Genomic DNA, 27,634 nt, shown 5'->3' on the forward strand with positions numbered 1-27,634 from the left:
CTGTTTAAATTGCTGTTATGACTTTGATTCACAGCAGAAAAAGTCTCAAACACACTTGAAGTCCAAGATTATTATTCTTGCTGACCACAGATCTCCAACCTTCCTTCCTAACTCTACACCATAAATATGTTCAATATATATTGGATATAAAAGGACTTCCACTGCAAAGGTTGGGGGACTTCCTTTAAACTATTGTTGACCCTGCTTTCATTCAAGATGCCTTCTACTTACAATGGTCTTTTCACTCAACCCTCATGATATCTCCTCCATCAAGAGTGCTACTCAGCTTTTATTCAATCAGATGCCATTGATACTGCATGAAATTCATATCACTGTCAACTATTATTCAATCCTTTTTTTTTGTTCTTATAATGATAAATACATAATTAGTGTTTCGAATGCAATGTGCCAGAGATCACGAGGTTGGGCTAGCAGTGGCCCCCAGTTGTTTTGTGGAGCCAGGAAGACCACATAATACAAATATTTTCAAATTTTTTTCCTTTTTTGGAGTGGCCTCCAACAGTCCCTTTAAGGTTAGCTGGTTAAGCTGCTGAAGAGCTGGAAGTGCCAGTTGGAGCTTGCTCATTGCAAGCTCTGATTAGATAAAACAAATTTATCAATCTGGGTCTGAAATGAGCGCAGGAGCCCGAAAGGAGGTCTGCACTCATTTCAGGTGACCACCAGGGCTGCCTAAAAAAAAGGCCCCGACCAATTTAGCAGTGCACGAATGCCCGTACAGATCAGGCGCTGGCCTCTGGATTGCTAATTTGGTTAGCGTTCCGCCATTTTCGGCCAGTAAAAAAGGGCATAACACCGTTAAATTTAAATCCACATATATTTTGAAGGGTTAGAAGGAGTTACAATTCATAGGACATAGTTAACACTACGTTTTTAAACAGATTTATGTTTTTGAAGAGACAGGGAAAATATTTTTACAATTCCCAAGCCATGATGATATAAACTTTAAGTGTGTTGTAAGATTCTGTTAAACACTGGAACATTCTAAATTCTCTATTGTTACCAATAAAAATGTTAACCCAGTAATTCTGACATTTGAATTCAGGAACACAGAAGAGCTATTACATTACTGGTTGTATACTATAGGCCACCAAATCGTGGGAAGGCGATAGAGGAGCAAATTTACAGGCAAATTACAGAAAGATGCAAGAACTACAGAGTAGTGATAATGGTGGACCTCAATTGTCCTAATACAGGAGACTTTGGTTTATCTGGAGGTTGTATATCCGGAAACCTCGATCTACCGGCAGAAATCAGGAGCCGTTCTGTTAGGATGTTTTTCATCTTGTGGCTTTTTTTTCCAACAGTCAGGCTTTGGAAAGTCTCTCTGAAGCTGTTGCTAAGCTACAGAGATGCTTCCAAGGTATGGGCCGACTGTTTGAAGCTGCTGCTAAGCAACAGTGTTTGTTGTCAGATACGGAGATGAAAATCTCCGTATGCTTCAACATTAACTTTTTATGTCCAGCAGTTTTGATAGATCGGCAACAGCTCGGTCCCGTCAGTGCCGGATATAACAAAGTTTCCTGTATAGACTGGGATAGTAACAGTGTAAAGAGCAAAGAGGGGGAGGAATTTCTGAAATGTGTACAAGAGAACTTTCTTGATCAGCCTGTTTCCAGCCCAATGTGAAAGGAAGCATTGCTGGATCTACTTCACAGAAATCACAGAAATCACAGAAACCCCACAGTGCAGATAGAGGCCATTTCGGCCCATCGAGCCTGCACCGACACATATCCCACCCGATCCCCGTAACCCCTACACCAACACATATCCCACCCTATCCCCGTAACCCCACGTATTTAATCCCCCTAACACTAAGGGTCAATTTATCATAGCCAATCAACCTAACCCGCACATCTTTGGACTGTGGGAGGAAACCGGAGCACCCGGAGGAAACCCACGCAAACACGGGGAGAATGTGCTAACTCCACACAGACAGTCACCCGAGGCCAGATTCGAACCCGGGTCCCTGGCGCTGTGAGGCAACAGTGCTAACCACTTGCGGGAAATGAAGTGGGGCAAGTGGAGCACGTGTCAGTGCGAGAGCATTTGGGAACAGAGTTCATAATATCATCAGGTTTAGAATAGTTACGTAAACACACAAGGTACAATCAAGCGTAAAAATACTTAACTGAAGGAGGGCTAACTTCAGTGAGTTGAAAAGGGATCTGGTCCAGGTGGAATGGAATCAAAAATTGGTAGGCAATACTGTAATTGAATAATGGGAGGCCTTCAAAGAGGAGATGGTTCGGGTACAGAGAAGACACATATCTATGAGGGGGAAAAGAAGGGCCTCCAAAGCTAGAGCTGCCTGGATGACTAAAGATAGAGGTTAAAATGAGACAGAAAAATAAGGCTTATGACAATTGTAAGGTTCAATATATAGGAGAGAACCAAGCTGAATAGAAAAAGTACACAGGAGATCCAAGGAGAGGACATATAAATTGCCCCAAAAAAGCAGTAATCCAGAGGATTGGGAGCAGTTTAGGATTCAACAAAGGAGGACAAAGGGATTAATTAAGAGGGGGAAAATAGAATATGAGAGTAAGCTTGCAGGGAAGATAAAAACTGACTCTAAAAGCTTTTATAGATATGTGAAGAGAAAAAGATTGGTGAAGTCAAGCGTAGGTCCCTTGCAGTCAGAATCAGGGGAATTTATAATGGGGAACAAAGAAATGGCAGACTAATTAAATGCATATTTTGGTTCTGTCTTCACAAAGGAAAACACAAATAACCTCCCAGAGATGTCGAGGAACATAGGGTCTGATGAAAGGGAGGAACTGAAAGAAATCAGTATTTGTAGGGAAATGGTGTTAGGGAAATTGATGGGAATGAAGGCCGATAACTCCCCAGGGCCTGATAATCGGGGAATTACAGACCGGTAAGCCTGACATCGGTACTGGGGAAAATGCTAGAGTCCATTATAAAAGATGTAATAGCAGAGCACTTGGAAAACAGTGACAGGATCGGACAAAGTCAACATGGATTTACAAAGGGTAAATCGTGCTTGACTAATCTACTGGAATTTTTTGAGGATGTAACTAGTAAAATAGATAAGGGAGAACCAGTGGATGTGGTGTATTTGGACTTTCAGAAGGCTTTCGATAAGGTCCCACATAAGAGATAAGCGTGTAAAGTTAAGGCACATGGGAATTTGGGGGCAAGGTATTGACTTGGATAGAGAACTGGTTGGCAGATAGAAAGCAAAGAGTTAGAATAAACGGGTCTTTTTCTGAGTGGCAGGCAGTGACTAGTGGGGTACCGCAGGGATCGGTCCTAGGACCCCAGCTATTCACAATATATATTAATGATCTAGACAAGGGAACTAGATGTAATATCTCCAAATTTGCAGACGACACAAAGCTGGGTGGGCGTGTGTGCTGTGAGGAGGATGCTGAGAAACTACAGGATGATTTGGACAGGTTGGGTGATTGGGCAAAAGCATGGCAGATGCAGTATAACGTGGATAAATGTGAGGTTATCCACTTTGGTGTCAAAAACAGGAAGGCAGATTATTATCTGAATGGCAATAGATTGGGAGAAGGGGAAGTGCAACGAGCCCTAGGTGTCCTTGTGCACCAGTCGCTGAAGGTAAGCATGCAGGTGCAGCAGGCAGTTAAGAAGGCAAATGGTATGTTGGCCTTCATAGCGAGAGGGTTTGAGTACAAGAACAAGGATGTCTTGCTGCAGTTGTACAGGGCCTTGGTGAGACCACATCTTGAGTATTGTGTGCAGTTTTGGTCGCCTTATCTGAGGAAGGATATTCTTGCCATAGAAGGAGTTCAGCGAAGATTCACCAGGCTGATACCTGGGATGGCAGGAATGACGTATGAGGAGAGATTGGGTCGATTGGGCTTGTACTCGCTGGAGTTTAGAAGAATGAGAGGGGATCTCATTGAAACTTCTAAAATTCTGACAGGACTGGACAGACTAGATGCAGGGAGGATGTTCCCGATGTTCGGGAAATCCAGAACCAGGGGTCACAGTCTAAGGATAAGGGGTAAGCCTTTTAGGACAGAAATTAGGAGGAATTTCTTCACCCAGAGAGTGGCAAACCTCTGGAATTCTCTACCACAGAAGGCAGTAGAGGCCAATTCATTAAATGTATTGAAGAAGGAGTTGGATATATTTCTTAAGGCTAAAGGGATCAATGGGTATGGGGAGAAAGCAGGGACCGCGTACTGAACTTGGATGATCAGCCATGATCGCATTGAATGGCGGAACAGGCTCGAGGGGCCGAATGGCCTACTCCTGCTCCTATCTTCTATGTTTCTATGTTTTTATGAGATCTAAAAAAGGGAATAAGAGGGTCAAAGAGAGAGTATGAGAATAGATTAGTGGATATCATAAAAGGGAACCTAAAAGTCTTTTATAAAGACATAAATAATTTTTTTAAATAGTCACAGGAAGGGTGGGGCCGATTAGGGACCAAAAAGGAGATCTTCTTGTGAAGGCAGAGGGCATGGCTGAGGTACTGAATGAGAACTTTACATCTGTCTTCACCAGAGAAGAGGATGCTGCCAACGTAGCAGTAAAGGAGGAAATAGTAGCGATTTTGGATATGACAAAAATTGGTAAGAGGATGCACTTAAAAGGACGGCAGTCCTCAAAGTAGAAAAGTCACCTGGTCTGGATGGGAAACATTCTAAGTCACTGAGGGAATTAAGGGTGGACATTGCAGAGGCTGTGGCCACAATCTTCCAATCTTTTTGAATATGGGGGTGGTGCCAAATGTTGCACCCCTGGGAGAGGGATAAAGCCAACAACTACAGGCCAGTCAGCCTAACGTCGGTGGTGGGGAAACTTTTAGAGACAATAATCTGAGACAAAATTAATTGGCATTTGGAAAAGTATGTGCTAATAAATGAGAGTCAGCACAGATTTTTTAAAGGCCAATCGAATTTGACTAACTTGATCAAGTTCTTTAATGAAGTAACGGAGAGGGTTGATGAGGGTAGTGTGGTTGATGTTGTGTATATGGACTTTCAAAAGGCATTTGACGAAGAACCACATAATATACTTGTTAGCAAAATTAAAGCCCATGGGATTCTCTTCTTCTTAGGCAGTCCCTCTGAACCGAGGATGACTTGCTTCCACACTAAAAATGAGTTTGCAGGTGACTAATGATTCCAATGCGGGACCTACAGTCTCTGTCACAGGTGGGGCAGACGGTGGTTGAAGGGGTGGGTGGGTGGGGTGCTTGGGTTGACATGCGCTCCTTCCGCTGTTTGCGCTTGGCTTCCGCTTGCTCCTGGCGAAGAGACTCGAGGTGTTCGGCGCCTTCCCGGATGCTTCTCCTGCACTTTGTGCGGTCTTTGGCCAGGGATACCCAGGTGTCGGTGGGGATGTTACACTTTTTCAAGGAGGCTTTGAGGGTGTCCTTGAAGCGTTTCCTCTGCCCACATGGGACTCTCTTACCGTGTCGGAGCTCCAAGTAGAGCGCTTGTTTTGGGAGTCTCGTATCGGGCATGCGGATGATGTGACCCGTTCATCGGATCTGATCGAGCGTGGTCAAAGCTTCGATGCTGGGGTTGTTGACCTGAGTGAGAACACTGACGTTGGTGCACCTATCCTGCCAATAGATTTGCAGGATCTTGCGGAGGCAGCATTGGTGGTACCTCTCCAGTGCTTTGAGTTGCCTGCTGTACATGGTCCATGTCTCTGAAGCATACAGCAGGACACGTATCACTGCTGCTCTAAAGACCCTGAGCTTGGTGCTGGGTTTGAAGTCCTGGTCTTCAAACACTCTCTTCCTCAGGCAACCAAAGGCTGCACTGGCACACTGAAGGCAGTGTTGGATTTCGTCATCGATGTCTGCCCTTGACGACAGTAGGCTCCTGAGGTATGGAAAGTGGTCCACATTGTCCAAGGCCTCGTCGTGGGTTTTGATAATCGGGGATCAGTACTGTGTGGCGGGGGCAGGTTGGTAGAGGACCTTTGTCTTACGGATGTTTAGTCTAAGGCCCATGCTCCCATATGCTTTGGTGAAGGTGTTGACGATGGTTTGGAGTTCGACCTCCAAGTGAGCGCAAACGCAAGCGTCGTCTGCATACTGTAATTTGATGACAGAGATGGGATGACCTTGGATCTGGACTGGAGGCGATGGAGGTTGACCAGTTTCCCGTTTGTTCTGTAGATCAGCTCCACTCCAGCGGGGAGCTTATTGAGGGTGAGATGGAGCATTGCAGCCAGGAAGATCGAGAAGAGCGTTGGTGCGATGACACAGCCTTGCTTGACCCCGGTCCGTATGTGAATTGGATCTGTGGTGGATCCGTTGGTCAGGATCATGACTTGCATGTCGTCGTGAAGCAGGCGGAGGATGGTGACAAACTTTTGAGGGCAGCCAAATTTGAAGACGACACTCCATAATCCCTCACAGTTGATGGTGTCGAAGACCTTTCTGAGGTCAAAGAAGGCCATGTACAGTGGTTGGTGCTGTTCCCTGCATTTCTCTTGTAGTTGATGCGTGGTGAAGATCATGTCCATTGTGCCCCTTAGTGGGCGGAATCCACATTGCGACTCTGGGAGGAGCTGTTCAACCATGGGGAGAAGGCAATTGAGGAGGATTCTTATGACGACTTTCTCTGTGGCAGACAGCAGGGAGACTCCTCTGTAATTATCGCAATCATAATATACTTGTTAGCAAAATTAAAGCCCATGGGATTAAAGGGACAGTGGCAGCATGGATACAAAATTGTCTAAGGAACAGAAAGCATAGAGTAATGGTGAGCGGTTGTTTTCATAACTGGAGGGAGGTATACATTAGTGTTCCCAAGGGGCCAATATTAGGATCACTGCTGTTTTTGATATATATTAATGACCTGGATTTGGGTATACAGGGCGTAATTTCAAAGTTTGCATATGAGATGAAACTTGGAAATACAATAAACAATGAGGAGGATAGTATCAGACTTCAGGAGGACATAGACAGACTGGTGAAATGGGCAGGCACATGGCAGATGAAATTTAATGCAGAGAAGTGTGAAGTTATTCATTTTGGTAGAAAGAATGTGGAGTGGCAATATGAGCAAAATGATACAATTTTAAAGGTGGTGCAAGAACAGAAAGACCTGGGGGTGTATGTACACAAATCTTTGAAGGTACAGGACAAGTTGAGAAGGCTGTTAAAAATGCACATGGGATCCTTGGCTTTATAAATAGAGGCATAGAGTACAAATGCAAGGAACTTCTGCTAAACCTTTATAAAACACTGGTTAGGCCCCAGCTGGAGTAATGTGTTCCATTCTAGGCACCACACTTTAGGAAGGATGTCAAGGCCTTGAAGAGGGTGCAGAGGAGATTTATTAGAATGGTACCAGTGATGAGGGAGTTCAGTTATGTGGAGAGACTTTTGAAGCTGGAATTGTTCTCCTTAGAGCAGAGAAAGTTAAGAGGAGATTTAATAGAGGTGTTCAAAATCATGAAGGGTTTTGATAGAGTAAATATGGAGAAACTGTTCCCATTGGCAGAAGGGTCGGTAACCAGAGGACACAGAATTAACGTGATTGGCAAAAGAACCAGAGGTGACATGAGGAAACATTTTTTTCCACAGCGAGTTGTTGTGATCTGGAATACGCTGCCTGAAAGGGCGGTGAAAACAAATTCAATAATAACATTCAAAAGAGAATTGGATAAATACTTGAAGGAAAAAAATTACAAGGGTATGGGCGTAGATCAGGGGAGCGGGATTAGCGGGATAGCTCTAACAAAGAGCCGGCACAGGCACGATGGGCTGAATGGCCTCTTTCTGTGCTGTTTCTTTCTATGATTACCCTTTCCCCATTTTTTTGCTTTTTGTTTACTTTTGGTGGGGAATACTTAGATATGGATATAGTGTCAGCTGTGGCTCAGCTCACCTCTGAATCAGAAGGTTATGGGTTCAAATCCCACTCCAGGGACTTGAGCACAAAAATCTAGGCTGACACTAAGTGCAGTGCTGAGGGAGGTGCCGTCTTTCGGTATACGATGTTAAATCGAAGCCCCGCCTGCCTGCTCAGGTGGACGTAAATGATCCCGTGGCACTATTTTGAAGAAGAGCAGGGGAGTTATCCCCGGTGTCCTGACCAATACTTACCCCTCAACCAACATAACAAAACAGATTTTCTGGTCATTGCTGTTTCTGGGAGCTTGCTGTGTGCAAATTGGCTGCCTTGTTTCTTACATTACAACAGTGACTACACTTCAAAAAAAAAGTACTTCATTGGCTGTAAAGCACTTTGGGACTTCAGGTGGTCATGAAAGACACTATATAAATGTAAGTCTTTTCTTTTATATATTTAAAGTCAAGAACTACCAGACCAGGTATACATTAGATAAAGAGTAAGGCTTTCTCTTCTCTTTTCTTCACAAGCAATATGTCTCAGACCCAACCTCAGCACTTCACTTCGTGTCAGCCTAGATTTTTGGGCTCAAGTCCCTGGAATGGGATTTAAACCCACAACCTTCGGACTCAGAGGTGAGGGTGCTACCAACTGAGCCACAGCTGACATTATATTCATATCTAAGTATTCCTCACCAAAAGTAACAGTGTGGTATTTTTCATTTCTCATATGAGTCATACCATGATGTTAATAGTCATACCTTCAATTTAATACTAAATTAGAAGTTAGTTTGTGCCTTGGTTCCATGCCCACTAGGAACTCATTTAACATTGTCCAAATTAATTTCTCATAGGAGTCAGCAGATGAGGATACTTTCTTCCCAATAGCCTAGGCTGGATTTAACCTTAAATCCCAAAGGTTAGAAGTCCAGGACCAACCTTTGGGAATCCCAGTAACTGCCTTTCCTCCTCTTGGTTTTAAATAGATCTTCAGTTTAGGAAAGAATCAGTTCCATCCAGCAGACATTTGTTATTTTCATCCTTTTATCACTATCACATACTCGTTATCACTATTAAGCAGACAAGTGTCTTAAAGGAAAGGAGTCTTCAGAACAAGTATAGTCATATCATCGTTTTACAGTGTGGAAGACATTGAATACCCAAATGTTTGACATTGCACTTTAACTATTAGCAGTTTAACTAGTCCATGTCCAAAATAAGGCCCCTGCTTCTCAAATTCCCCATTGTCCAGAATTCAAATGAATAACTCAAACGTGTTCAAGAGTTGACACAATGCTGCCCTCTTCTCATCCTCTATGGTTAATTTGTGCTTGTCAAAATATCCATTTTCTTCAAAAAAAAATCTCAAAGCTATTCAGGTGGTGATCCCGAGACCAAATGATTTCCAAAACAACTGGGATTTTCTACTATGTGCTTACGTTCCATTGGCAGCTTCAAGCCAATTATTTCAGGATGTTTTAGTTCCTGTTCAAAATAATGTAAAAAATCATTCCTTGTTTTCTTACGCTCCAGTAATTATGCTTAAGAATGCAATTGGAAAGCGACAGCAAAAACATTTATCGAAATATGTTTTCAAACTGAGTCAAACTTTTGAAAAAGCTACACAGTTTCAGTTCTTCTGGGATTTTCTGTGAGCGTGTGATACAGTACAATATGTACTTCTGCTCTCTGCACCATGGCTTCTCTGATAATATATTAGTACACTGGGCCCTGATGACAGTTCTATGATTCTTTTATTATCAATGGTGCTTTTTTAAAAGTTGCTTACATTTTATTATAGTAATCTCTAAATCGCTAATTTCACCTCTGAGCCAAGCTGAGCATACTGGCTGTGGAAATAAGTGAATTTAGAAACTGGAATATTATATGCTTCTTTAAGAATTTATTGTTTTTTCTACAGTTGCATTTCTTATCTATATACTTAAGAAATTATGTGAGAGATGCTGTTCAAATATTTATTAGAATATTGTCTAATTTTTTTTAATCGTTTATTTTTTATGGGATGTGGGTGTCGCTGGCAAGGCCAGCATTTATTGCCCATCCCTAATTGCCCTTGAGAAGGTGGCGGTGAGCTGCCTTCTTGAACCACTGCAGTCTGTGTGGTGAAGATGCTCCCACAGTGCTGTTAGGGAGGGAGTTCCAGGAGTTTGACCCAGCGACGATGAGGGATTGGTGATATACTTCTAAGTTGGGATGGTGTGTTATTGGAGGAGAACTTGGAGGCGGTGGTGCTCCCATGCACCTGCTGCCCTTGGCCTTCTAGGTGGAAGAGGTGCTGCTGAAGAAGCCTTGGCGAGTTGCAGCAGTGCATCTTGTAGATGGTACACACTGCAGCCACGGTATGCCGGTGGTGGAGGGAGTGAATGTTTAAGGTGGAGGATGGGATGCCAATCAAGCGGGCTGCTTTGTCCTGGATGGTGTTGAGCTTCTTGAGTGTTGTTGGAGCTGCACTCATCCAGGCAAGTGGAGAGTATTCCATCACACTCCTTACTTGTGCCTTGTAGATGGTGGAAAGGCTTTGGGGAGTCAGGAGGTGAGACACGTGCCGCAGAATACCTAACCTCTGACCTGCTCTTAATGAATAGTGAATAATGAATTGTTAAACTGACCAGTTTAGACAAATTAACAGATTAGTATTTGCATCGGTCAATTTAGTCTCATTATTCTGCTTCTTAAATATGTATAAATTACAGAGATATACCCTGAAATAAAAATGACCCTTACACTAAGCATTTAAAAAATCAAGCCTTGATAAAATTAACTGGAGGAAATTTGGGCTTCAATAAATTCAACTCCTAAATGGGACATGCACACAAGGGAAGTAGGCTGCACCACATGGTGAGCAATAGTGTTGTACATTTATCTGCCACAAACATTCATTTTAGGCAGATTGTGACATCAGTGAGTGTGCAACGCTCACTGGGTGCCCGATCTGCCAAATTGATTATTGCCCCCTGTCTTAGTGCCTGGCCCCGACAGCGACAGAGAGAGGAAGCATCAAGCAGGTGGATTCTGGCTCCAGGGGCGCTACTTAAAGGGATCATGAGTAATGGGTTGCAGCTGTCAGGTTAGTGCAGTTTCACTACTTCCTTGTCAGTTTCACAGAGTTGAATTCAGTCAGTCATTTAAAGGTTGTTTAGTCTCCGGAGTGTTGTGGCTGCTAAAAATTAGTAACATTTATTCTCACAAAATATCAAGGTGCAACACTTCATTACATTATTGGGGGCTGTACTGGCAGTCGACCTCATCCTCCAGGATCAATGGAGGAGGGAGCGCAGGCAGCAAGAAAGATTGCAACATGTGGCCAGAGGGAGGAGGAGGGCCACCAGGGCTCTCACCAGGAGGCCTTACACTCCAAGTGTATTCCGCCAGCACTTCTCCTACCTTCACTGAAGTGAGGAACAGTGTATTAGAGGGCTCCGCATCACCAAGGTGGCGGTCACAGAACTCTGCCACCTCCTCCAAATAGACCTCCAGCCTCACAGCAGGATGACTTAAACCCCAGTACCCTTTAACTCAACACATGCCCATCATGTCATCTCTCTGTCATGCCATATCACAGCATCCTCCTGGGTGCAAAGTTGAAATGAGAGACCACAAAATATTGCAAACTCCATTAATAAATGTATGCATAAACATATCACACACATCACAATCATTCCAATAACTAATGACCCTTGTGCCTGCCACAGTTGAATAGCTGTCATTGTGTGCAAGGTGTGAGATGTGGGTGTGAGTGTTGGTAGGTAGAGATTGTTGGTGGGTGAGTGCTGGGGGTGTGGTGCTTTGGGCAGTGTCTGAAGCTTGTGATACAGATAGTGGTATGTAGCATTTACTAAAGCCTTCAATCACCCTGACCACTGACTGAGGTGGATCTGCCATGAGCACACCTGCTTCAGTCCTCTGGCTCCTTCTGCTTGTTCTGCTTCTCCTTGCTGAGGCAGCTGCACAGCCAGCAATGCTGAGAATGAGGTGCTGCAGTATCAATGAACCTCCCCTTTAAGAACTGGGAAAAGCCTATGGCGATGATGAGTTGACATTAGACTGCACCTGATATTGGTCAGCGCTTTGAGTTTAATGCCACTGAGCTAGGCCATTAACGCTTGATTTAGCGCTCCAATCCATTCTTTGTGCAATGAGACTGAATTTTGTGTGCAGTCTGAATCATTAGTGCCTGGCGCTAATTCTCAAACTTTTCTAAAGTTACCGCCTATTCCTGAGCTATAAGGAATTTCTCCCACTTTCTTTTTTTCCATTTATAAAGCCCAGGATCGTATGTTTTTTTAACAGCCTGATCAACTTATCCTGCCAACCTCAAAGATTTGTGTCTGTGAACCCCCAGAACTCTCTGTTTTTGTGCTGCTTTAGTGGTACTATAACCTTTGGGTATAGCACTTGCACAAAACACCCACACAACAGCAGCAACAATTTGCTTTTACATAGCGCCTTTTTAAGTAATAAAATGTCCCAAGGTGCTTCGCAGCAGCATTATCAAACAAAATGTTACACCGAGTTACGTAAGGAGATACTAGGACAGGTGAGAAAGATTTTAAGGAGTGTCTTAAAGAAGGAGAGAGAGGTAAATAGGTGGAGAGGTTTAGGGAGGGAATTCTAGAGCTTCGGGTCGAGGCAGCCGAAAGCACGGCCGCCAATGGTGGAGCGAAGAAAATTGGGGATGCGCAAGAGGCCAGAATTGGAGGAGCGCAGAGATCTTGGAGGGTTTTAGGGCTGGAGGAGGTTATGTAGATAGGGAGGGGTGAGGCTACGGAGGGATTTGAAAACAAGGATGAGAATTTTAAAACTGAGTTGTTGCCGGACCAGTAGCCAACGTAGGTCAGCGAGTGCAGGGAGGATGGTTGAACAGGACTTGATGCAAGTTAGGATACGGGCAGCAGAATTTTGGATGTGCTCAAGTTTACGGAGGGTACAACGTGGGATTGGCCAGGACAGCATTGGTATAGTTGAGTCTGAAGGTAACAAAGTCATGGATGAAGGTTTCAGCAGCAGACCAACTGATGCAGGGGCGGTGTCCGGTGATGTCACTCCGGTGGAAGTAGGCGGTCTTGGTGATCGCGTGGAGGTAAGCTTGTTGGACCTGGAGGAAACACTCCTGCTGGCCCACAAGCAGTACAATCAAGGCACAGCTCATGAATCTGGCATTTTCTCCGCCTCCTTTTCCCTGCCGGGATTCCCAAAGCCCAGGAATCCTGGCCACCTTGAGTTAAAAATAAGAATCCTGCTAAAATGGAAGCAGGCATTTCAGCGACTGATCCACCGCTTGAGAGCGGATTGGTCGCTCGCCCCCTGACCCACTTCCGTCAAAACCATGGTGGGTTTGAGATTTTTTAAACTTTTACCTTTCTACCCACCAATCCTTGGGCCGGAATTCTGCCGGCGCTCAGGGGGCCGGTTTGGAGACTGGACCTCCGGAAAAATCAATCAATCTTCCCAAGTGTCGGGTCCTCGATTTGCGCATGGACCCGACACCTAGTGGCGGGAAGAGGATTATAGCCAGTTAATTGCCTGTTAAAGGTTGTTAACAGGCAGTTAACAGGCTCTTTTTCAATTCTGACACTTCTACTTCGGGCTTCCCGAAGTCCGGACACCACACCAGGAAAGCGTGGCATGTTGTGAGTCTGCTGTAATGTTTCTGCATTGATGACAGCTGCAGATGTGGTGTGAAAGATCCACTGGTGCACTGGTGAGTTTCAGAAGTAAGAAAATGTTGGGATATTCATTTTTAATGCATTTACACTTTTCTGTAGGTAACAAGTTTTGAATTGTATGTCTAGTCCCACCTCATTGGGAGAACCTCTCTCACCAGTGACAGATCGCTTCTGTAACCTCACCTGCAGCTACCATCTGTTCTAGCTTAAGGAAGGAGTCACTAGAGAGCCTGGGTGCAAGAGCTCACCTTTGTACAGTGATTGTCAGTGTTTGCACTGAGAAATCAGCTGTCAAAAAAAAATTGTGCGTGGCCCTTTTAAGAAAACTGGCAGATGACACATCATCAAATGACGTCACCTGACCGGTTTCGTCTTAATTGGCCGGCAAGCCTGCAAGGCGGGCTTAACGAGACCAATTGACGTAAAATCATGTCTGTGGGCCGGATGTAGTTGGGGGCGGGAAGCCACCTGACCCGCTCCCAAGCCGCATTGATCGAGAAAATCACGGCCTTGGTGTTTCAAATCACCCTGCGCCCCCCCCGATACACACCCAAAATAAACACACACACACAAAACTCATGCACTCTGAAAACACAAAGGCATACAAAAGACACACACACAAAACAGACTGGGGTAGAGTTTCCACTTTGGTCGCAGTCATCAATCCTGGCGTAAATTGCATTCAAAATTGTGCTGTTTTTTGAATTGATTTTATGGTTCAAGTTTCCACTCAAACTCATTTCCATAATTACAATTGTAAAACAATTCACGAACCATCACAAGCATTTTAAAAAAAAAAATTCTTTTTCTTGCACTCAGAAAGATTCCTTGATATATTTAAGAGCGGTAAACTGGTGCAGTTTTATTAATACAGCTGAAAATGGGGTTATCATAAAAAATAAACATTTTTAATCAGTGTTTAATCCACCACCTGTGAGTAACCCGATTTTAAATAACTGAAAATGAATTAAAAAAACTATACAGAGCCATTCAGCTGTGGCTCAGTGGGTAGCACACTTGCCTGAGTCAGAAGGTTGTGGGTTCAAGTCCCACTCCAAAGACTTGAGTGCATAAATCTAGGCTGACACTCCAGTACAGTGCTGAGTGAGTGCTGCCCTGTCGGAGGTGCCGTCTTTTGGATGAGACGTTAAACCAAGGCCCCGTCTGCTCTCTCAGGTGGACGTAAAATATCCCGTGGCACGATTCTGAAGAAGAGCAGGGGAGTTATCTCCGGTGTCCTGGCCAATATTTATCCCTCAATCAACATAACAAAAAAAAGTTATCACGCTGCTGTTTGTGGGAGCTTGCTGTGCGCAAATTGGCTGCCGCATTTCCCACATTACAACAGTGGCTACACACCAAAAAGTACTTCATTGGCTGTAAAGCGCTTTGAGTCATCTGGTGGTTGTGAAAGGTGCTATATAAATGCAAGTCTTCCTTTCTTCATTGGTGTACGTTAGTCAGTTAGTAATTTAAATACTTATTATTTAAAAGCTTTTAAAAGGTGCCTATTAGTGTCCTTGCACCTAAAAAATGTTTAATTTTAGTCTCCTTGAAGGCCCGCAAACGGGCTCAATTGGCGAAAACTCGTCATGGTGATTAATTTGATCTGGGGGCGTGGCGAGGTTTGTGGGAAGGGCCAGCTTCCAGATCACAGAAACTCGATTTGCACTGAGCATAACATGCGTTTGAAATCCTGCGAGCTTTTGCGCTGGTTTGAGCGATTTTGTCCGAATTGGCTAGAAATAACAGCGCAACCTAGTGGAAATGCTACCCCACTAACACAAAACACACACGTACATCTTTTATATAGGTGTAAACTCCGTGCTTTTAAATGTTGTTTTGCACACTGTTATCTCAGCCACGGTAGCTAAAAAACAAGGCCTCCAAGCCTAAAACGACTAACCAGAGACTTACTTGCATCAAGCTGAGGATCACTGATGCAGCCTGCCTGTCGACAATTGCACCAAGAATTGCTGGGTGGGGCTAAGAATCAGCAAATCTGGCGCTCCTACAATTCAATTTGGAAAGAGGATCCTTCACCAGGATTCTAATTGGTATACTCTAATAAGGTCAGCACTCCTCACAGCAGTTGTCCAAGACGTCTAAATGTACACCAAACCAATATGGCAGCAGCTGAACTTCTGGGGAGATCGAGTGTGGGAGATCACGACCCAAAATTCACGCTTGTTCCCCACCCCACCCCCACCCCTCAAACGTTAATTATTCGCCCAAAAGCAGCCACAACAATGTCCAGTTTCACTTGCATCATAACTACTTTTTGAAGGGTGCAGAGAAATCGATAACATTGTTGACATTTAGAAAACTGCTACTCTGAGTTTTTGGCTGTTATTGCCTATTTATTGCCTATTGGCTATGCATTGGAAATGAAAGAACAAAATGTTAAAAAGGAGATGAAGAGCTCACTCTTAACAACAATTTGCATTGTCTTCGTACTGCACCTTTGGAGTTGGTGCAGTGCCAAGAATTTCAACATGTCACTGCACTGATAGATGCAAATCTCTGTCCGAGAGGTGGCCTTGCATCGTATTTGTTTTTTTAACAACTGCAGTGAAATTGCTGCCTTCATTCAGAATGAAGGTAACCTCCTTTATTGGAATTCACTTTTTATCAATTGAAGGTCCTGTTAGTTCTTCACTGGAAGAGTCATAGGCTAATAAGCACGACTCCAGGCCTATGTTGAGTATACGTGTGTACAGCTCTGCTAATCACCACCACCCCCCACACCTCCACAATAAATATAGCTCACCACCTATCTACAAATGCTATTCATGCTATAGCTACAGATGCAGGGTAAAAGCATCATCGTTCACAAAGATACAAACAAGGGAAACCACACCTATGGAGTATATTTGCTCTTTAGCTGAACTACTCCCATTTCTTGATTTGATGAGGAATAGGTTGGGTAAGTATATATTGATTTCATATCATTTTCTGCTTATTTATCAACAATTGTTCAATAATGCAAAACACAAGTTGGACATGTCCTTCTTTATTTCTTATATCCTTACTAGAAACTGCATACAGAAGTTGTCCTACCCACTATATTCCTCATGGGTGACAGATATCTAGTTTTTTTTTTAGATTTCTTGGTACCACATACAAGGATATGTAGGATATCGCTCCAGTGTTACAGGCATTCTTTCATAACATCAGCGTGAAAAATCTCAGTGTAAGTATCTTATGAGGGTTGCTTGCATGAGTGAAAGAATTTCCAGAAGGTTTGATGTGGTCTTTTGCTTATTCTGCACATTTACTTTGGGTGACTTTACACTGCAGCTGCTGGTCAGAGAACAGGAGCTGCAGTCCAAGTTCCAGCCAGGCAGACGTCTACTTACGTTGCCTGGCTCCTCCCTGGCCGGAACCGTCATATTTTTCCCAGGCGAGACCTGTGCATGAGCCTCGATACAGGCATGGCCATAGCTCTTCCTAATAGTTCAAACTGTAATTGTTTAGAAAGCAGGAAGGAGACAATCCTAGCTCATTAAACATTTAAAGTGAGGTTAAGTGAGTTTACAAAGTGTCTAGGGAGTCCATCAGATTTGACGCCACACTAGACTTATACTTCATGTGATTTTAAACCACCTTACACTAGATTTACACTGCAAGTTTAGCCTTGGTACAAAGCTGGAATCATTCTGCACTGATGCTAAATGTGTGGAGTAAATGCAGCTTTAAACATATGAGCCTATATACTACTATTGGTGTTGTTATTGATATTAGCATGGAAATGCTTAACACATTAATACAACAGACTTTGCTTGCCATTTGAACAGAGGTGTTAAACTGTTTAATATAAATATCTTGGCACTTTCATAGAACAGCATGCAAAGTAATATCATATGAACATAAGAACATAAGAAATAGGAGCAGGAGTCAGCCATTCGGCCCCTCGAGCCTGCTCCGCCATTCAATGAGATCATGGCTGATCATCGACCTCAACACTTTCCTGCACAATCACCATATTCCTTAATTTCCTTAGTTCCCCAAAATGTATATGTCTTGAATATACTCAACGACTGAGCATCCACAGCTCTCTGGGGTAGAGAATTCCAAAGATTCGCAACCCTTTTGAGTGAAGAAATTTCTCCTCATCTCAGTCCTGAATGGCCGACATGTTAAATGTCACACACTAAAATCACACCAAGTCCTTTCTAGGCTACTGTGTGGTGGATTTTTATTTTCAGTTGGTTGAGCATTTTCTTTTCACTCCTGTCAATAATCACATTCCTAAACTATAAGACTATCATCAGCACCCACAGAACAAAAACATTAATGTTGTGTATGTGAACATTATCAGGCTCAAAACAAAACACCAAAGCTGCTGTGGTAGATACTGATAAATGGTTTCTCACACAAAGAAGAGACCACAGAGATTTTAAAAACTTCTGCGCAATTAAGAAAATGAAACACAAAGTAATACTTTAATATTTACTAATGACATAATTAGTCAGTAAACCAGTGTGAAAAAAGCAACAATTACACCCTCTTGTGAATCATGTGATGCTATCATTCTGCTTTGTTGATGTCACAGTCAGTGATTATGCATTTTCTTAAATGGCTCGTGGAATCTTTTCCAACTGTCACTAATGTTCCTCTTCCAAGACTCCATCTGTGAAAAAGCACTGTCCTGACTGTGTCTGCCACTCATTTAGTTTTACGTCCAAACAGTAGTTAGAATATATTGTAAAATGTAACAGATGCTCTGGTGGAATGGGGCGGATGGCCGTGTAAGGGCTTTCAATGCTGCTATTCCTCAGAGGGTCTCCATTGTACCATTGACATGTAATATTTCAATAGCATTCATTTTTCAATATATTAGGGACCAAAAATAAAGCTTTCCATAGCTCAGAGGATTCTTTTTGCATAACTCTCTGTTGCTTGAAATGAAAGATAATCATGAATGTTATTCTATTAAATAAAGTGGAAACCACGATGCATTATTGTGCTTTTAACTCATTAGCTAGCAGGTGGCTACGTGCGGGATGGAACTTCAGTCTGTCTGCAGCAAGCCCTCAGGTTTTTTTTATTTGCCCGTCCAATCGCTTCAGCAAAACATTTCCATCTGAGGGTAAAGTGCTGTAAATGCACAGTATGTAGCGAATAAAATGAGAACTGTCAATGCTGGAAATTTGAATACAAGTAAAACAAATACACAGCAGGTCAGGCAGCTTCTGTAAGTTTGTGTGTGACTCTTCATTGGAACTGAAACTTCTCATTGATCTGCTATTTCATCAATTTCAATCTCGTCACAAAATGTCTCTCTCCAAATTCAAAGAGTCCTTACACCTTAAAGATTTTTACTTAATTGCTGTGAATTGAAAGAAGACAAGCTTATTGTAGTAGGAGGAGATCCTGTAACAGGAGACCCTTTGGATTAATCTGAATGTGAAGGTACTCATTATAGAAAGTAGAGTACTGACAGGAAGTTCTAAGGCTAGAATTAAGTCAAGATGATCCAAGGATTTCATAATCCCCACGTATGCAGCTAGAACAATTTGGTTCATCATTAAAGTTTAGCATTTAACTGCCTCCCAGTTCATATATAAAGGGCCTCACTTATCTTCCAGTTTCCAGCTTTGATGAAGGGTGTACATGCAAAGTGTTACCTTGACTTGTCTCCTTTCAGAAAGTGATGTAATTGCTTCGTACTTCCAGCATTTTCTGTTTTTACATCAGACTTGCAGCATTTGCCACTTTTCTTTTTATCAGTTAATATTGATAAGTTCATATCATATGTATCTCTCGTGTTAAAGGAACCCAACTCGACAATGCCCTTCAGTGCCGCTGCTTTACTTCAATGGCCAGCACAAGTGAGGTGCGTTAAACAACACTGCCTCATTCACTGTGGTCAGTAATCCCAAACGCTTTGCAGCCTAATCAGCGGTTCTTAAAGTAACCACTGCAGGCTTCCACTGGAAAGGTGAGTTTTAATTTTTTTTTTACCTATGTTATTGTGGAACCTGGAGGCAGGTGAAGCGTGTGCAGCACTGGGGTCGCGTCTGATTCGGGGGCAACCCCCAATTTCTAGGCCTATGTCTCTGTTAAAGGAAGAAAGAAAAAAGATAGAAAAAGAAAAAGAAAGAAGGAAAGATAAAAGCTTACTTGCATTTATCTCCCATTTTGTCACATCATCAGGATATTCCAAAGTGCTTCACAACCAATGAATGACATATTTTTGAAATATGTTTATTGCTTTTATATGGGCAAATGTAGCAGCCAATTTTCACACAGCAAGATTTCACAAACAGCAAATGAATGAATAAGCAGTTAATCTGTTTTTGGTGGTGTTAGTTGAGGGAGGCCAACCAGGCACCAGCACACTCTTCATCCTCTTAAAGCAACACTTATACAACTAACCCTTCACAATGCACTCTGGTTAAGGGGGCACTAACCTGTCATCTTGCACTATTGCTACCCAGCTCCTCTAACAACAATTACTTACATGCGCAACCATAAAATTCCTTCCTCCACTTTATCAGGCTGATAACTCCACACCTCCTTCCCAGGACACGTGACACACACTCCAACTGCTTGCCTTCTCCTCATTTACTCTATATTCTTGCAAGAGAATATGGTGCACCGCTCCCACCAGAAGCAGGCCATCGCAGGGGGCCATTCCCACCTTTAAACTCCTTTAAACCATTTGAGGGACAGGCAATGGAGCTCATGGGGAAACACTCTGACCTTGCCATGAAAGGTGGTGAGGTTGTCTGCATAATACCAGTGCCAGGTTAGTTAAACCATCCCTGGTATTATGCTGACCAGTTCTGATGAAAGGTCATCGACCTGAAACGTTGACTCTGTTTCTCTCTCTCTCCACAGATGCTGCCTGACTTGCTGAGTATTTCCAGCATTTTCTGTTTTTGTTTTAGTGAACTGCACTGTTGCCCTGACACCCCTGTGAGCAGCACACAGACAGGATACATTAGGAGTGTAACAGCAGGAAACATGGAGCTGCAGGGCCACTGGCCTACATTACAATCCCGTCGGGATTTGGCGGCAGATTGTAGGATGGGCCAGAAAGCAGGAGGGATCTCAGGTGAAGCGTTTTAATGGCAACAATCGGATGGAAATGGCTTCTGTGCTGCTTAGATACCGCTAATGCACAGAAAACTGTGAGGACATTCATCCCCTCTGTTTAATGTCTCATCTGGAAGACAGCACCTCCAACAATGCAACACATCCTCAGCACTACACTGCAGCGTCAGCCTAGATTATGTACTTATATCTGCAGTAAACTCATGCATAATTAATTTCAGCGGCGTCCTCACAAGCGTCTGCTGTAACTTTGGCGTACGATCAGCAGAAGCCCCGGAGAAATGCCGTTTACTGTGTTTCCCCGGGTAATCTCGGAGAAATGCCGTTTACAGTATTTCCCCGGGTAATCTTGGAGAAATTCCATTTACAGTGTTTCCCCAGGCAATCTCAGAGAAATAGCGTTTACAGTGTTTCACCGGGGAACCTTGGAGAAATAGCGTTTACGGTGTTTCACCGGGGAACCTTGGAGAAATAGCGTTTACAGTGTTTCACCGGGGAACTAATCCTGTTGTTCTCTTGCCATTCAGAAGAGAGGTGTTACCGGTTCCCTCTGAAGAAATCTGTGTGAGTCACTGGTGTGAATGTGCTGATGACAGCTTTGCTAGTTTCAGATTTCTTTTACCTAAAACAAAGTGAATGTGGGTTTTGCCTTCTAAATATATATTTTTTAAACTTTCAAAAGGAGCGCTATAAAGCTAATGTTTGAAGTCTGATAGTTTTACTCGTATCTGTGTTTTCACATTGCTGTTCCAAAGTCAAGAGGATGACATCGGGAAAGCCTGTCTAATGAGCTGTGGTCCAGATCTGAAAGAAAACGATAATGTACAATTCTGCAGTGATGAAGAATACACCCTATTTATATCTGCACCACAATAATGATTGTTTAGAGTAAATAGCAGATAGTCTGAAACTGTGTGTGTTTGGGGTCTTCAGGCAGATACAAGGCTCCCAGTCAGTGACAAAAGCCAGCTGTACCTCATTTGAAGCAATTACTTTATTGTGCAATGACTGAAAATGCCCTTGGCTCATTTATCAGGAATGATTGTCCGTACAGGTAAGGACGCCACTGAGAATACAGAACAGTCGGTGAGTGAAGGAACACACCAAGATGGGTGCCAAATGTTGGGGTGCAACATTACAAGGGGTAGAACCTACACATTCTGAGCTGATCCCTGAAAAAAAAAGGCATAAAGTGCTCTGTGCCCAGACACAAGAGATTTCTAAAAAATGTTTGTTTAAAATGAGGCAGCACAGCTATTCATCAGCAACACAGTGGGGCTGCCTTTACTGGTGGGCACCCGAAGTGGTGCCCGGTCAGAATCATTACTCTACAGGTCTTCCTTTGCTCCGGTGTAAGAAAGTGCACAGTGCTGATGCCAAACATGCAGTGTAACTGGAGCATTTTAAATATGAGAATCCCTGAGAATGAATGACAGCACATCTCCCGCCAGGTATTTGTTGTCTCAAATGACAAGAAATTGAGGTTCACTTACTAAAAGCCCATAAATGCTTACTGCGGGGTCAAACAAAGCTCTCAGTGAAAAATAACATTGGAGAAAGGCCATAGTTACATACTATGACCTTTGACCCAAAGGATAAACATCACTTGACAGTATAATCACATTATTTACTTTCAGCAGTCAAACAAATATATTGTAATGCAGCTGCATCTGGTAAGTGTTTGACAAGTTTACCAATAAATGTTAAGCTTGGATCAGGATTTGTATACAGTGCTTTCAAATAAATGACCAGTTTGCAATATTCAAAGTTCAATCCATTTAATCACTCATCCTGTTACTGAGTTTAAATTAAAATGCTCTATTATCAGAAAAGCACATTGGCGGTATATAAAACACGACAGGCAAATGCTGTTCTGACAATATTCAGCGTGCAGAGGAATGAGAACACAAATGATTGTGGAAGATTTCCTGTTTGCTTCAGAATTACATATATGTGCTGTGCCTAGCTCAAGATTGCAATAGAATGGGAGCAAATGAGAAACTGGTCCATTGAATTTTACACTCCGATCAGAATTCTGCTTGAATAAGGTACACATTTCTCTGGAGTCAGCTGTACTGGATTACTTTAACACACCTTGGCTCACGACACACACTGTGATCCTTGACATGTTGCATGCAGCCTTCTTTAGCAAAGCGTAGAATGTTCAGCCAAGTACTTCGAAGACAAGAAATAATTCCCAGAAAATGTGTGTGTCAACAAATAGCTTATCACACAATAAACCAGGACCTTTATGTCAGGGGGGGGAAGAGGCACACAAATATATAGTCACCTGAAAGTGAGTTTGAGTGTTACACTTGCAAGAGAATGATGAATTGCTCAAAGCCAATGTCGAACATTTATTTATTTTAGTGAGAGAGGCACTTTGTGCAGATTCTGTACTCTTTACATTCCTTTAAGTATGATTTTTCTTGTATATTACAGTTTAGTGGCTGTGTGCACGGAGGTCAAAATCATTTTGTGTGCCATTTTAACAGTATTTCTCTTACTGTAACACAATGCAATTATTTAAGTTGAAAGCTTTAAACAGCCTGAAAAAATAGGTGTATTTACTTTGTTCAAATGTTGTTACTTCCTAAATGATAATATCCCCTCAGGCTAGTCCACACTGGCCGTGTTTAATAATTAAATGTCCTCAATCTCCCACTTCACATCCTTTAGCCGCTCTAAAGCGTTCACTGGGGTTGATTTTTACTCCTTTTGCTGCAAGAGGATGTTCACAGTACTCAGAGTGAAGGCGTTCACCAAAACATGCATTAGTTATTTATAAAGATTTCAGCCATATTTAGTATAGCATGTTTCAAACCTATTTGTAAGAGTTTAAGGTGTAATGCAGCAAAACATTGATTTTTTTCTCCCTTTTTTTTAACGCCTATAAAACTGTTACTAATACCACAAATAGAAAATGTGACAGTGTTCGATAAAGTACAATCAGATGAATCAAAAAATATTGCTAATTGGGGTTAAATTACCCATTTCTCATTGCTGACCACAGACTATTAATCACCTAATGTTATTTGATCAAAATGTAAATGTTAAATGCAAAAAAAGAAGGAATTCTTAACTCATTCATTCAGCAAGCCAATCGGAGAAAACTTGCTGTATATTTTAAATATAAGAAAATAACCATGATAATCACGTTTCAACCATGGCACTTTTAAACTTAAACAAGCTGCCGTCTACTTTTTTCTTAAATTTTATCTTTCAAAATAACACATTAATCTTAAAATAAGGAAAGTTTCTGAATCATAACTGGCAGAATTAACAGGTTCAGCATGAATTATTTCTCATTGTATGCTTTCCTCACCAGACTGTAGAAGTATGGCAGTTACCGTCGCTGAATGCTGCTGGTCGACTCTGAATATCAGTGTAATAAAAAGGTTTGAATAACACACAAAAAAAATTCAAAAATAATTTTTTTTTAAACGTGGCTGGGAACTGGAAGTACATGAGAGTGATGTTGTTCAGAGCGCAAGGGACGAACAGTGAAAGGATCATTTATTTCATATCCTTTGAGCACTGCAGCATTTTTGATCACATCTTAGAATAATAAATTATTAGACCTTTTATTTCCCTTTAGGCTGAATAGATAGAATATATTCCATGGGTTTTACACTTTGCTCCTGTGTTTTTGCAATGACAGCACAGTGTTTCTATCGAATGCCCCTTTGCAGAGCAAGTTTAACTAGATCAGTGCAGCATTCATAATGGGGACAAAAGCAGAATACATGTTAAAAGTTACTGGTCTGTTTGATTCCTTTTTTATCAATCCCAGTGTAGAGGAATGCAGTGCAGGCTGGAAACTTCACTGGGACAGAGGCTATGAAAATGCATTCCCTGAACTGGTTAGGTCACGACAGCACTCTGTAGGAACGGAGGCTGCGGCTGGGCGACAGGGCCGCAGGCTGACCATAAACAGACCAACGTGGGTCCCTCAGTATGAGCGACGACAAAGTAAATGTACAGCGCTTAACTTCCACCTGAACTTCTCGGGACTGCTCTGACAAATAAGGCTTTCGGATTTAGGCGAAGAAAGAATGAAAACTGGACGGGTGGAGCAAGCAGACAGGACCAGTACTGAACATTTTGTATAAGTCTGCAATGCTTTAAATCTAACATATTCCATGCCATATACTGGAATCGTTAGGTTATTAAACATGTATGCTGACCATACTCTTGACAACCATAGGTACCAGTGTCTGCTAAATGCTAATTGGCATTGCAGCAGCTTCTTTTACAACTAATGGCTAATTATTAGGTTTCATACTCTCTGTCCACCTGCTGTGTGCCAGGAGCAGCTAGGTTTACGGCTGCACAGTTGTATGTGTTTTAATATGTTTATACAGTAGGGTATATAATAGGATATGAAATTAAAGCTGCATTAGACAAAACAGCATGGCTTCTAATTGACATGCAACCATGTATTAAAATCTATGAGGTGCTTACATTCCCCACGTTCACTCTGATTTCACACAATTCAGTCCTATGTGTTATAATTTAAGTCGTTTACCACATGACTTTACACAATCTAAATTATCAGTACCAAAGGTCGCTGAGATTGTTCAAGAATTCTGGTTAACAACACGGGTCAAAGAACAAAAGCTAATCTGCGCCAACCTCCGCCCATTCCAGGGCAGCAGGTGTCACCTAGCTGAGTAAAAAAACATGAAAATAACACGTCTGGATTCCACAGCTGCTGCAGCAACAACTCGGAACACAATACAGTGGCCAGTCAGCAGCCCTTTCACTCACTGTACACTTACAACTTTTTAATGAAGGCTGGCTATTGATTCTGCTGGTTACGGAACTTGTTAAACACAAATCTCAAATTAAAAAAAAAAATCACAAGGTACTTTCGAACACACATGCCGTGCAAGTCTTGTTTGCTCATTTTTCTTTCCTAAATGTATTTGCATTAACGTGGCTAAATCACATGAAATACATTCCTATCAGAAAGGCATGGAAAGAGATACTACCTACCCACAAATACATCATCATTTTGAATAGGGAATTAAGGCTCCAGCTGTGCAGTAAAGACTCCTCTCCTGGTTAAGAATTACTGATACAAACTGAGGAGAGAGGATACAGTTCTTCTCTTTTCTGTCAGTCTTTACAGTCCTTTTTTCTCCTGCAAGCCTCTTCTTATTTCTTGGATAGATGCACACCAGCTCTCCTGCGTGTGAAGAAACTTGCTTCAGGCTGTTTTTTCTTTCCCCGCTCGTTCTCAATTTCTCTCTTGCTATCTCTTTCTCTTGAATGCCAAGCTTATTTGGGTACAATCCTTGGCGCGTCTCTTTAATGAGGAAGTCTGTGCACTGAAGCAGCCCACTATCCTGGTGCAGGCAGGAGTGAACAGGGAGACACCACTCTCAGAGTGTCAGCCTAATTGCAGCTCTGGGATTAGAAGCCCCCCCCACCCCTCTGCAGGGGAAAAAAAAGGGTGCTCAGGACTCACACAGGGATAGAGGCACACAGGTCAGTTCAAGTGGTGGAATGCCTCTGGCATTCAAACTATTACCATGTTTGCAAGGGAGACTGTCACCTACTGACAAGTCCCACAAAGCTCAAACTCAACACAAGGAAGCCACTACACTGAAGTATGGAGCATGTACTGCACACAGCTTTCCCTTTATCTCTCTGACTGTACACCAGATAAAGCCAGAAAGCAGTCGGGTCAAGGTCTTCCCCAATCTTATTACACCAACACCAAAGCATTCAAGGCACTTTTCTACAGCCATCTACTGACACTACTGTGCTATTGCTGCTGCTGAAGCTGCTGCTGAAGCTGCTGCCTGTGAGTCAACTAGCAAACGTACATTCACTTATGCATATTCAGGCTGGTCATACAAGGTAACGTCTTCCTGAATAATTAAAATGCATTTGCTAAATTGAGGAATCAGTCACGGCACCAGGACAGGTGGCAAATGGGATAGGCACCTGCTGAAAAAGGCCTTTAACAATACTCATCAAAAGTGGTAATGATAAAATGGGATTGAGAGGCTACATTAAGATGCATACAGTTAACAAACAGCAATCAAGCGACACTTAGAACGACCTACCTCCTAATAAAAGTGCTATTGTGCGTGACTTATGAAGTGAGATTTACAACAAGATACAAAACACAATTCATTTTTGGTGGCAGATATACCGGTATTGATAGGGTGTGCTCGTTGAAGAAACAGGTTAAGAAAGATTTTGAATTTAATACATGAAACATAATTTTGTAGTAACCTCCAAAAGCTTTTATCATGCAATAGTACTACCTCCTGGAGCCCTAAAGTATTAGGAGAATAACAACTTAGTTAACTTTATTGTTTTAATCGCAAGCTGTAATCAATTTCTGCTGAAACTACAAATGGACGGGTGGAGCATCACAACTTATAAATCGGTTCTTCATTTGGAGACAGGCTGCAGATCAGGAATATAACCATTTGCAAATTACAGTAGCTTTACTTTCTTCCTCTGCTAATCAAAATGGATGATACACTACAAGAAAGTGAGACATACTGAGTTATATTTCACAATCTCACGAATCTGGGTCTGTCATTGTGCCCAGTGAAAGTGCTTCACTTTCACCAATTGCATTTTGCTTCTATTACCAGAATGCAACATTTTTTAAACAAACCAGTAGATCAGCTTCACTCAGCTGGTAGTACGCTCACCTCTCAGTTGGAAGGTTGTGGGTTCAAGTCTCACTCAAGGACTCAAGTAGATAATCTAACCTGACACTTAAGTGCAATACATCAGCTGGAGGTGCCATCTTTTGGATTAGATGTTAAACTAAGGCCTCGTCTGCCTGTTCAGCTGGACGTAAAATATCCGACAACATTATTCAAAGAGCAGGGCATTCTCCTCATCCCCTGGTCAACATTCCTCCCCCAATCAATACCAAAAACACATTCATTTCTTTATGATGTTTGTGGAACTTGAAGTGCACAAGTTGATTGTCACATTAACCTTAAGCATTCACTCCCTCCAATACCGGCGTACCGTGACTGCAGTGTGCACCATCTACAAGACGCTCTGCAGC

At 42.5% G+C, this 27,634-nt stretch overlaps 1 protein-coding gene across 1 annotated transcript in view; it reads right to left on the bottom strand.

Annotated features, from left to right (window-relative positions):
- Positions 1–26,214, bottom strand: part of rbfox1 (RNA binding fox-1 homolog 1) — a 1,299,090-nt gene extending 1,272,876 nt beyond the window's left edge. The window contains exon 1 of the mRNA XM_086000896.1: positions 25,585–26,214. Coding sequence (XP_085857022.1) covers positions 25,585–25,602 — 18 coding nt within the window. The 5' untranslated portion in view covers positions 25,603–26,214. The remainder of the gene's footprint in view (positions 1–25,584) is intronic.
- Positions 26,215–27,634: the final 1,420 nt, after the last annotated feature.

This window comes from Somniosus microcephalus, chromosome 11, assembly GCF_052327205.1.
Source record: "Somniosus microcephalus isolate GS21.2 chromosome 11, FLI_Smic_1.0, whole genome shotgun sequence".
NCBI classification, from domain to species: Eukaryota; Metazoa; Chordata; class Chondrichthyes; order Squaliformes; family Somniosidae; genus Somniosus; species Somniosus microcephalus.